Source organism: Zonotrichia albicollis, chromosome 13 (assembly GCF_047830755.1).
Source record: "Zonotrichia albicollis isolate bZonAlb1 chromosome 13, bZonAlb1.hap1, whole genome shotgun sequence".
Classification (NCBI taxonomy): Eukaryota; Metazoa; Chordata; class Aves; order Passeriformes; family Passerellidae; genus Zonotrichia; species Zonotrichia albicollis.
The window spans coordinates 8,927,011-8,938,848 of NC_133831.1; the positions used below are offsets into that span (position 1 = coordinate 8,927,011).

General features: G+C 39.3%; 1 protein-coding gene across 2 annotated transcripts; it reads right to left on the reverse strand.

The window, feature by feature from the left end:
* Positions 1–207: 207 nt before the first annotated feature.
* On the reverse strand, positions 208–11,803 carry DNAAF1 (dynein axonemal assembly factor 1). Of its 2 annotated transcripts, XM_014269691.3 has the most exons (12): positions 11,665–11,803; positions 10,431–10,566; positions 9,494–9,585; positions 8,417–8,638; positions 7,524–7,690; positions 7,149–7,270; positions 6,499–6,683; positions 5,762–6,022; positions 5,049–5,161; positions 2,359–2,427; positions 927–1,278; positions 208–641 (listed from the first exon to the last, which is right to left on the reverse strand). In XM_014269691.3, the coding sequence occupies exons 1-12, from the start codon at positions 11,801–11,803 to the stop codon at positions 544–546; spliced, it is 1,956 nt and encodes a 651-aa protein (XP_014125166.2). In that variant the 3' UTR covers positions 208–543. The 2 variants fall into 2 exon arrangements, with proteins under 2 accessions (XP_014125166.2, XP_014125168.2); XM_014269693.3 differs by lacking the exon at positions 10,431–10,566.
* Between the last annotated feature and the right edge of the window lie 35 nt (positions 11,804–11,838).

Genomic DNA, 11,838 nt, shown 5'->3' on the forward strand with positions numbered 1-11,838 from the left:
CATTACAGATGCCCTAAAAGGTAAAACCAGATTTTCTGTGCATGGATGCTATTTCTGCATCTTTTTAGGCATAAACAATCATAATGTCAAGGAATATTAGATCAGTAAAATATCCCATCAAGAAGCAATCTCATTTGCCATTGGAGTCCATCTGCTATGATGCACACTGGCATGGACTTAAAATATAAAACACCAAGTGAAAATACATGTGATTACAAATAGAATTTTTATTTAGTCAAATGAAACACTGAATTATGCTTGAAACTACATCTGTAATGAAACTCTGACATATAAACATGGAACTAAGGCATTTCTAGAAGGATGCAAAGGCACAAATAACACAAGACTGGAATATAACCTCAAAACAGTAATTTTCAAAGCAGTGACCAGGCAGCTGCCCTGAGGAGCTGGAGCCAAGGGCAGTGAGTTTTGATATCACAGTGTTAGATCAGTTTTAACAAATGGTCCCACTGCCAGCCTCCATACTTTGGGAATATTTCCACACTGTGCTCCATCCAGATTTGGTCTGGTTTTTCTAAGTGATCAATCCAATCCACTCTCATCATCCTTGTCAGCTTGTGCTTTATGAGAACATCCTTCCCCCTCAGCCAGGCCCTGTGCTTCTCTATCATTGCCATTCCCTGTTAAAAGCACAAAAGCAAAGGGCAAATGAAACTCACTTGTGGTCTTTAATACTGAAAAAAGAAATACAGAGCCCAATTTTTAAAATCATTTAAATGAAAATCAGTAAGAAATTCTCTGTAAAAAAAGAAAACATTTTAATTCCTAATTTATTAGGATTCCCACATAAATAAAAGGGAGTGGTGATTGTAACTAACAGCCTTCAACAGGAGCTGAACAGATCCTTAGTGTGTCTGTGCCAAACCCTGTTTTCTCTGTGATTAATACTGTCCCTGTAATCTTACCATCCTCTTCCCATGAGCTGGGGTCATGTAGTTGGTGACAGTCTGGTGACAGCAGCAGATGATCCTTGGGCTCAGGGATTACCTCTTCTATCAAGGGTTTCAAAGGGGCTACCTCTTGATCTTTGGTCTCCAGGTATCCTTCTGAATTATCAGGCTCTGTAAATAAGCTTTGGAGAAGGGGTCTTAAGTGCTCCTTTTCATGCTCTTTATGGTTCTGACATACATTTGAAAAAATTGCTGTTGGAACTTCTTCTACTGAATTCTCCATCATGCTTTTATTGTTTCCCTCTAATGCAGAATTGCTGTCATTTGTCACTTCAGAAATTATTTCAATCTTTGGGTGATAGTCTTGCTGTAAAGGTAGAAATGTAATTAAATATTATTCTTAGATATAAAAGCCAAAGGAAGGGTAAATATCTCTTGGATCCATGTAACAGTTATCAGCTTTAATGTGCTGTTCTCTTAAAATATACGAAATAGATGCTTAATATATACTCTGCTGCTTTGTGAATGAATCTTAGATTAGCAATTTCTCAGGCATCACCAATGAACTGACCATAAACTAATTAACTGTTCATAAAAAGAGCAGTGTGTGGGCTCTGTTCTAATATTTTACTCCAGAGGAACCTGAGCAAAATCTTCATCTGCTTCATCTGAGAAGTGTTCAGCCTTTGGAGCAGGACAGCTGCCAACACATCCTCCTTCCCTAATCCTCTTACCTTGCCTTCTTTTAATTGGAGGCTTTGTTAGCCAAAACATTTTGCAACCCTGTTATGAGTCTGTGATCAAAAGGGCAAATCAATTCCATGCCTTATGATGGCTGTAGGAAAGTTGGCATTATCTTGGAAAGACTTGTAAGAGCTTGTCCTGTACCAGCCTCTGTCTCCAGCAAGGCCAGTATGATTCTGTGATCAGCATGAAAATCAAAGCTGTGCTTTTAAACTTTGTTGTCCTCTTTTTTCTCTTCTTTTTGGGCTTGTGCCTAAAAGATTAGTTTGAGCAGAGCAAAACTCTAAGGTGGACAAGGACCAGCCTGCAGTAGAGAGGAGGAATTTCAATTTCTCTGTGATTTCAGTTGAAAAGTCAGATTTTATTCAGCAGCAGGCAATTTGCACCATATTATTACTGGTACAGTATAATCTCTAGTATAACACTACATCCTATTAAGAAATTAAACTTACGTAACTGTTGCATTACTGATCATAAGTTTTTATTCTATTTTTGCTAGACAAGAATAGAAAAAAGTCAGATTTAAACAAAGGAAGGTTTTCATGTAGATATGAACTGATGAAACCATCCCTTTTTGTTTGTAAATTTGTAAGTGATTGCACCTCCCAAACCAGCATTTCACAGATTGGATTATCCTCATTTTGCAAAACCTTTGTAAATATGTTTAGGGAAGTTTCATCGCTGGATTTAATGAAAATATTACCTTTTGAACAAAGATATCATCCTCTGGGGGAAACTCACTTACAACTACATCTTCTAAATCAGGCAGATCCTGAAAACAATCACAGATCAATAGTCAGTGAGAGGAGCTACTGTGACCAAATGACATCTCTGGCTCATTGGACAACTCCTCCAAAGCAGGGCTCAGGGTGTGAGGCCCCAGCCAGCAGGATCCCCCTCCATCCCCTCACAGGCACAGTTTGCTGTTAAGCACCTGTGGGAAAGGGAAAATTCATCTCTCTCCAGAAATAGCAAATGGGAAAGCAATAGATCAAATGTCAGACAATGCTGTTTTCTACTGTGCTGTGTGATTATGAAAGAAAACAGGATAAAGAGTGAGGCATTACCAGGATTTTAAAAGCAAACATGGTTTATTCTCTTAGCTGTTTCCTGTCTATTCAATAGACTTAATCCCAATTGCAACCCATCTCTATGGGTAAGTGCCAAATCCATATCCTGAAACTGCATATCAAGCAAAGTCTGTTAACCTAAATACACCTAATAAACCAATGTTTTACTGTGAGTGCCTCATAATTAAGACACAGAACTGCAAACTTGCTGAGAACTGTTTTTCCTCAGACAGGTCTGATTTCAGCTTTCCACAAGAAAATATTACCTCAGACAACTATCATTTGTTGACATGAAACACAGAAGGTGGGAATGCAAAATTACAGGTAGAAACTAATACCTTTCTGATTTTTTTTTAACTGTAGGTCAATACTGGGATGAGCATTTCCTTTTGCTTTTAGATATTTTTAGCACTTCATGACTTTGTAGCAGGCTGCTTAGCATGGTAGCATCAGGAACATCTGTACTGTCTTGTGTGGTGAAGATTATTACACAATTAAAATCAAGAAAGGAAATTTCTCCTTCCTGATATGGCTGCAGCTAGTGCAGCATGTCCTGAAGTCACAGAGTTTTATAAAAATTGCATTAAAAATGTACAAATTAAGATCTGAGACTAATGTGGAATTTGATGTCAACAGGGAGATGCAGTAGGTCTTGTTTCAGTCATCAGGTGCATTTGCAGACCAAGTACTAGATAACCCAGTCCAGGTACGTGGGAATGTGATTCCCACACTGCCAAGGCATGTGCAGCAACAGGAGCTTGTTTCTGCTTGACACAGGGATGTCACAACCACCCACTGAAATTCTCCTCCACTCTGCTCCCTTATATTCCCCCTGAGACCATTGGAGACTCAGGATATGAACAAGGACAGTGCTGCTGCTCCAGAGCCTCTCACCTTGGCCTCTCCCCAGCCATTCCCTGCAATGTCAGCACTCAGGTTCTTTGGAATATCTGCACTAGGGTAAGTACTGCAGGCTCTTGGGAGGGGCTCTTTCTGTCACTAAATGTTGGAGAACAAGTAGCACAGAACACTGAAATGTGTATTAGTGTGTGATTTGGGTTTGGTTTTCCTTCTGTAGAATTAAAACAGTCCCACTTTTTACATCTCTAAAACCCCACAGATGTGTGCTTAAGAGTTACTTTTATAGTGCCTTGAAGTTTGTGCACAGGATCTTCCTATGGTGCCACAGAGCATCAAGGGTAAAATAAACACTGAATCAAGGAGATCTTCACATTGTGGGCACCTACAGTGTCACTACATATTTACTTCAGACACTGTAAGATCTTTTACTTTTAATAATAATATTGTGCATACTTTAATTGCTGCCCCTTCTCTCCACTGCCTGTTTTAAACCTATGATTAAAACCAGCTAAGCAGAGGGAGGCAGCAGCACACCCTCTAGTGAAGCAGGGGGCAGAGCCCTACAATAACATGGAATTTTGCCTGGGAAATTAAGAGCATGGCTGAGATATGAGGCTTTTCTGCCAGCAGTTAACAACATACAGGGTATCACAGAGTGTATTAGGGCTCTGGGAAGGCAGAAGCTCAGAAGCTTTTATTGCTGATTATATCACAGTGTGACACTGTCAGTTTATAAGCAGTGTCCTAATTAGGACGTGTTGAACAATTCTCCTTTGAAGTGAGTTTGTATTTTTCAGTGGTATCTATGTCCTCCTCATGGTTAAACGTGGTAAACATATTTAAATGTTTATCAGATAGACATTTTAGATAATAGAAGACCATACTACAAATGTGAATAACTTATTATATATCTGAATAATGTACATTCTGCTCTTCCTGGAAACAGACATCAGAGTTCTATTTTGAGAATTAATTTATAGTATCTAATACTGCTGGGTAACATTTACAATGATGGGGCTGCTATTTCTTCCCTATGGTTCTTCTGAAATAGTTCACATTTTCAACTGCATATTTCATTTAAGTTTTGATTAAGAGGACAAATGTGTCTACTAGATTCTTTTCACTGCATTTTCTGTTTTTAAATGAGGGCCCACATTAGCTTCTCCAGAGAGATCACAGAGATAGAAGGTCAACTTTAGGTGATTTACAGGACAAAAGGATTTATAGGATAACCAATTTAAGGGCAAAATAAACTTTGGAAGCATTCTTCATAAATGCTCCACTGGAGAGAATACCCCTGCAATAACTTTTTGGGTTATTCTTTCTTTCTTTTTATTTTTCCTAACAGTAGACCTCTTAAAAACCTTCCTATACAGTTTTATTAGCCAGAATGTTACAAGAATTAACTTGTAAAAGACAATATACACATGTAAACTTCTCCAAGTCTGAATCCAATACATACATCAAGAGAAAGTGCTGCCAGCGTTTCCAGTTTGAACTGTTCAATTTCAGCATATTCCTTCTCCCTCTCAGGAAGCTCAGCCTGGTCAGTAGCTGCCTCCTGTCCTGGTAGATCTGCAGAATAATCAATATCAGTTGCAGAGAACTAATGGAATAAAAAATGTCTACATTGCAAGCACTGCAGAACCAGACTGCTGGGGACTGGCTACCACTGCAGAATTCACAGCTCTATCCAAAGCTTGGTTTTTCTTTTATAGTCTGGGTCTCTCTTCTTTGTATAAATTAATATTTGCATTTTGCAATAATGTGTTCCACAAATCTATAAAAGCATTTCTCCATGTGTGAAGGTACAAAACTCCTCTAGAGTGATGACCAGCTTCTGGTGGCAGAGACTGCCCAGTTTGTGTGGGAGCAAGGGAAGTCTGTAAACTCTCCTGGCCTTTCACTAAACCTGGCGTGTTTGAGAAGTGGAGTTCCACCTTTAAATTGCAGAAGGTGCAGGTTAAGCCTTCAGAAATTTACTATTTATTGTATTTAAAGCATATTTTACCCAGTATTGCTTGATTTCACCTTGTCACTGTGGAAATCTAATGGAATGTTTTTATGTATGAGTTAGTTGGCTTGAGCCACAGCAGAGGCAGTGCTCCACTAAGAGAGGCTGGCTCATCATCTCTGCAGGCTCAGTTTGCTTTGGCTCTTCCCTGTGTACATTACCATCTGCCTCCTGCTTGACATCTGCACATTTGTCAGAGTCTGGTTCCTGTGCATCCTCTTGACCTTCACCAGGCATATTTCCGGATGTGAAATCTCTGCTATCTTCTCTATTTGGTAGAATTGTTATCACTTCATCACAAGAATCAAACCCCTCATTTTTAAATTTCTCAGTCTTTTCTTGAGCTTCTTCTTCTTTTGATCTATTTGAAGTTTCTGATGTATTAGAATTTCCATCAACATCTACTGAATTTGCAGATGCTCCTACAGAAGAAATAATTTCATAAAAATTGCTGAGCTAACCTGCCACTGCTCATTTTAAATTTCCAAACACTACTGCAATGGGCTAGAATGTGCATCAAAAGCTCCTACTTTGAGCAGCTATCCATGGGTGAGTAGTCCTCCCAAGATTGCAGCAATGCTGTTTTGCCATCTCAACTCCCCAGCAAACAGAAGTTCCCCACAAAAAAAAAAAAATCACCTAGAGAAAATGCTTAAATAATAAATGTCTGGCATTTCTAATACTTTGAAAAGGCTCACAAGTGACTACATATTTAAATACATCCTTGAGGATTTTGATGGATCAGCAACAAATGCTGGTTAACCTCTCCTTTGTGCAATCCACTTACTTGAAAAAAAATTTTAGTTGGTAGTCAATCCAAAGATGTATCAGATAAAGACTCCTCTGCACATTCAAATTGAAGTGGTCACAGACATCTTCCAAAACAGTAAGCACAAACCTTCTTGGGTATCTGTTGCAACTCCTTCCATGCTCTTTTGTTTCCTCTTTTCCTGTGCTCTTTCCCTAATTGCTGCTAAAGCATCAATGCTATCTTGGATTTTTTTTCTCTCTCTGGTTTCCCATTTTTCCATTTCTGCTTTCTCAGCTTCAAGCCCTCCAACAGCCCAGGCTTCTGCACAGGCTCTAATGAAAACACAAAGGCTCACTGTAATACAGCTATAAAAGCCCACCTTTGCAATGAGAAAGAAGTTTAAAAGAGTTTGCAACAGCACAAAATAGCTGCAAGAGAAAAAAGCAGATAGCAGTGACAATCCCTTATGCAACAGGGATATACATTTATCTCACAAAAGAAACAGAGATATCCAAATGCTGATTGCTGATTACATCACCAGAGATTGGTCTGATCTTGGCTCAGCTGTTCCAGACACCTGCTCAGGTTCTGTTGAAATCAGGAGAAAAAATACACTGCTTTTTTCTAGGTATGTTAGATGTAGAACTCTGTAGTACAATACTCTTCTCCTCAAAGTCATCCACTTTTAATAAATTATACTGGTCAATCTTCCTTCCATGACAGTATTGACCAAAAATGGATGAGTGATTGTTAGCACCTGATTCTTATAGCTGTGGAAAGATGGCTGTGTTTCTTACCTGTCCTTTGGGAAAACTGGTCTGTCATCCAGATAAGTCAGCTGTTTTAGTCGAACAGTGAGTGTTTTTCTATAGTTAGCAATTTTCCTTATCACCTCATTTCCCATCAAATTCAGCACATGCTAGAGAAACAAGGGAAACCATTTTTAAGCTTGAGTAGCAAAAACCCCAGCCTGGATATGCACTTCCTCTGTCATTTCAAAAGCAAGAAATGAATAAAACATCCAAGGTGTTACAGGTGATCTACCAGAAACAAACCAATGTTTAATAATGTTTCTTTTAGACTGATACCTACTGTGCACTGAACTACCCAACAAAGCCACTTGATGGGGTTCACCCAACACAAACACAAACCCTCAGCTATTTTTGGCTTACCAGATTGGGCATGGTCTCCAGGATAGCTACAATACTTGGATCACTTAGTTTGTTGTGGGAGAGATCAAGAACAGAAATACTTGGGCATTCCTGCAAGTGCTGGATGTCTTCCACTGTCTGTAACTTGTTGTGAGCGATCTGCAGAGTCTGCAGGACTTTCAGACAAGCTGCCAGACAAGAACAGTACAATGCAAGGAAAGGTAAGAGTTGTCACTTCACAAAGGGCTTTATGAGCAAGTAGAAAACTGCATTGTCAAACTAATAGTTTATATTGAATTTGGAGCTTTTTTCCAGATTTGTTATTCTGCTATATATACTTTTTGACAATGCCTCCAAAGCTGCTTTTTTCACCCCAGGAAAAAATAAATAGGTGCTTGGTTTTAGGGTGGTAGTTTTTTAAAATTCACATTTCAAACTAAACAGTTACACAAAAGCAAGAGCTTGTGTTTCAAAATTCTCAAGTATATGCAAGTAGTTCTGTACAGAAATACAATAGCCGAAGACAGAATCAATCTTTTAGCAGATATAAAAGATTTAGTAATCGTGTCTGCAACTGCCAAAGCACATCTAAACTGTAAGGTAAATGGTGAAAACTGGATTGTCAGCCTGTCTGCAACACAGATAAGTTCTGAGATGGTATTAAGAAGTGAGGAAAAACTACTTAATTATCCTAGGTATCCATGTGAAAGTAGGTTTTCTGTAGTAGTATTTTCTGTTTCTCAACATAGGTTTTATTCCTCCACAGAAGCCCTGTGGGCTTTGCTATGGATGTTGTGCAAAATTCTAATACAAATTAAAAATCCTTTGAAACTCGTGCCACTAACAAAAGCTTAGTCAGAACTTAGGAAATATGGGCTTGCCAGAGGCTAAAATCTTGCAGCAACAGTTCTTACAGAGATTTTCAATGGTCCTGATGTAATTGTTACTGATATTGAGGGAATCCAGCTTTTGTAAGGGTTCAAGGTTTTCAATTTTCTCAATTAAATTGAGTTGCAGGTAGAGGGAACGCAACTCTGTCTGAGCCTCCAAATTCTCAATTTTTCTTAAGCCATTGCATTGCAGCCACAAACATTTCAGTCCTGTATATTCTTCAAGGTTCTCCAGTCGGTCAAATCCTGCAGAACAAAAAAAAAGATGTTTTAAAATGAAATGGCATTGGCTGAAAATGGCTCTTTGGATGAGAAAATTATAGAAAAAAAAATTATAGAAAAAACCAGAGCTGCTGAAACAGCCTGAGAGAAGACTGGTACTGAAGTCACTGCAGTATTTCCACTGAATCCCTGGTACTGTTTGTGGCCCATAAAGGACAAAACCAGGTTTGTACCTATTCTGGTCTGTATCTCAGCAGCCCTTTAGATGCTAAATAACACATAGCAAAACCAAGGCTGAATGTAGAAGGTAGCATATCCTAATTATCCAGAAGAATTCTTAGGCTAACTAGGGCCAGGTAACTGCACCATGCAAAAACCTGCTCAGAGATCACCAGAGGATGAGTAATGTTCATTCTAACATTTTTTTTTCTTTCAGTAGTGTTTCAAACATGCAGCAAGTATTTACTGTTTATTTTCCTCTTGACCGTTTTTATTTGGCAGTAAAAAAGTTCCAAAGGTGAAAAAAGCTTTTTATACAAACCATTTAAGGAAAAATATGTATATTTTCCTCTGAGTGCAAATCAAGACCAGTATTTTAATTTACATTTCTCAGAGGCTCCTGTTTCAGTAAAAAAACCCAAAAATATGTCCCTTGATTCCTACTGATCCTGTGGATGGCTCCACAAAGCAAGTTAGATGTACAGTTTACTTTTCTACCTTCATATTGACTCATTTTGTTTCCCAAATCCAGTATTACATAAAATTGTGTTCTAATTTAGAAGAATGACTTGATACCTTACTCCAGTGAGCCATGAAGTAGATTCTCTGCTAAAATGCTACTTGGAATGATCAAGCTAGGCAGCCATGTCCACATCTTACCTTTATAATGCAAGTACAGTGTATCATTTAAGTATGGGGTCCAGTATAATTTCTGCTGCTTACAGATGTCCAGCAGAATCTTTTTTGTCATCCTAAAGCAGTACAGGAAGCAGAAGCAAAATAAAAAATGTATTTCAGTGCACATTCTGAGATCTTTGGTTTCTTTACAGATTCCATTGCAATACAATTAACAATTCTTTCATGACAGACAAATAGCTACAGCTTTCAAAATTATATTTTAAAAAACCCACAAAAACAAGCTGGGTTTTTTTAGTGTGGCTTTTCATTTCTACCTTTGAGGTGAGTTACCAGGCCCTTCTGCTAAAAAAGGAGGGTTTATAGGAAAATGGGCAGGGAATTAGAGAGTTCATCTTCTTGGAAAAGGGCAGCATGATTTTATGTTAGCTTTTGGTTCCAATGTAGCTTCCTCTCCAATTCTTTCCCCTGTTCCTTGCTCCTTTGGTACAGGACCTTTGGTGGCAGAGCCAAATGCACTGTTTTTCTCAGACTAGAAAAATCAATGGTAATCAACCCAACATTTTATTGAAATGCTGACTCCAAAACAGCACTCAGGAAAGTTTTGATATAGAGGTGTTGGATGGCTGGGAATGCCACTAGGAATTAACAGAATGCTTTGTCTGAACTGAGGCAGAGAAATGGTTAAATCTACTGGCACATGACTTCCACAGGAGTTTGCACAATTTTCTCCAGATCCATTAAATGACTTCATCATGTGGTTAGAATTTAGTTTCTATAGTTAGCAGTATAGTAGTGGCCATAAACCCCAAACATCTGTCCAGATGCTGGAAATATCCCTAATACCTGATTTATCCATTATTCTCAAGTTCATCTTCAAAACTGTTCTCCAAAACTGAGATCAACACACAGAATAGCAAAACTCCTGGTGATGCCAACACATCCACAAACAATGTATTACCTTACAGAGCCTCTCTTTTCTACTGTCTTTTGGCTGGATGAGCTGGTCCCAGACTTCTGATCACTATCTGATTTTTGTTCATTCTCTTGATCTGCTCTGGACGTACCATTGACTTCTTTCTCTTGAGTTTTATCATCTTTTTAAATAAGAAAATGAATTGCAATTTAACAGCAAGGGTGGGGAAAATGTGTTATGTTGCCAATTGCTTCAAAGAAATACTGAAGAGCACTTGAATGTGAATTTTAAGAAAAGAGTGTTTTAACCAAGATTTCTGCTGAGATTTTTAATGAAACTTAACTTTCTTACACAGCATCGTAAAATAAATAGTAGCAATTGAAATCTGCTTTTTTTTTTTAATCAGAAAGCTGGATAGTACCCATTATTCTTAATATTCTTATAATGTACAGTCACAATAAAGTACTGATACCAATGTTCTGATGGTGTTAGACATTTAATATATATTACATTTAATCAACACCAATTTGAGTTTACTGTAAAGAGACTTCAGCAATGGTATCAGTCATCCCAAGCACTGTTGGTCTAGCTATTCTACAAATTTACCCTTTTGCACTCCTTGGAAGGTGTCTTTACACTGCCTTTGATTAATTCAAATTTCACTATTTGTCTCTTCAGATACTTGCCCTGTACCTTCTACTTGCTCTTGTAGTTCATAGAGAAAGTGCTAACAAGATGATTGTTGCAGTTTACTTAAATACGACTAATTAAAACATAATAATTGGACATGTTTAGTAACACAACAGGCATGGGCTGAAACTGAAGTACAGGGAGTTCCACCTGAACATAGGGAAGAACTTTACAGTGCAGGTGAGCATGCACTGGAGCTGTTTGCCCGGACAGAGCATGGAGTGTCCCTCCCTGGAGATGTTCCGGAGCCATCGGACACAGCCCTGTGCCCTGAGCTCTGGGATGGGAGCTCGGACGAGGGACCCGCTGTGGTCCCTGACCCATCCTGTGCCTTGTGACTTAGAGCTCAGGCTGGCTGTGTGATTGCAACACTGGGAGAAATACTTCTCCAGCAACAGGAAAGTAAAGAAATGTCGGAAAAGGAAAAAAAGACCATAGGAAGACAGCAATTGAGTGAGTGTGCTTCAGTTATGTCACGATTTCCAGTGACTTTGCTGGCAGGAGTCACACACTCGCATTTGCATCCAGATCAGTGTGAGCAGCCGTGATGTGCAGGCTCTGTGTGCTGGGGAGAGCCGGAGGGGCTCACCTGTGCTCACAGCGCTGCCCTCACGCTCCGTGTGGGCACCTCCGCTCCCGGGCTCGCCCAACGGCGCCTCCGACGCCTCAGGCGCCGGGACCTCCCCTGTGCGGCCGCTGTCCGGGTCTCCAGCGGGCGCCGGCTGCATTCTAACACCCCCGTGCCGGTGGGCGATTTACGCTC

What these genes read in the sequence shown, in the direction of transcription:
- DNAAF1 (XM_014269691.3), bottom strand. Translation starts at nt 11,803, where the DNA reads ATGCAGCCGGCGCCCGCTGGAGACCCGGACAGCGGCCGCACAGGGGAG. An exon ending in TGGAGACCATGCCCAATCTG is followed by an intron (nt 7,271 to 7,523) that starts GTAAGCCAAAAA and finishes TTGTTTCTCTAG; the next exon opens with CATGTGCTGAATTTGATGGG. An exon ending in TGCAACAGATACCCAAGAAG is followed by an intron (nt 6,023 to 6,498) that starts GTTTGTGCTTAC and finishes TTTCTTCTGTAG; the next exon opens with GAGCATCTGCAAATTCAGTA.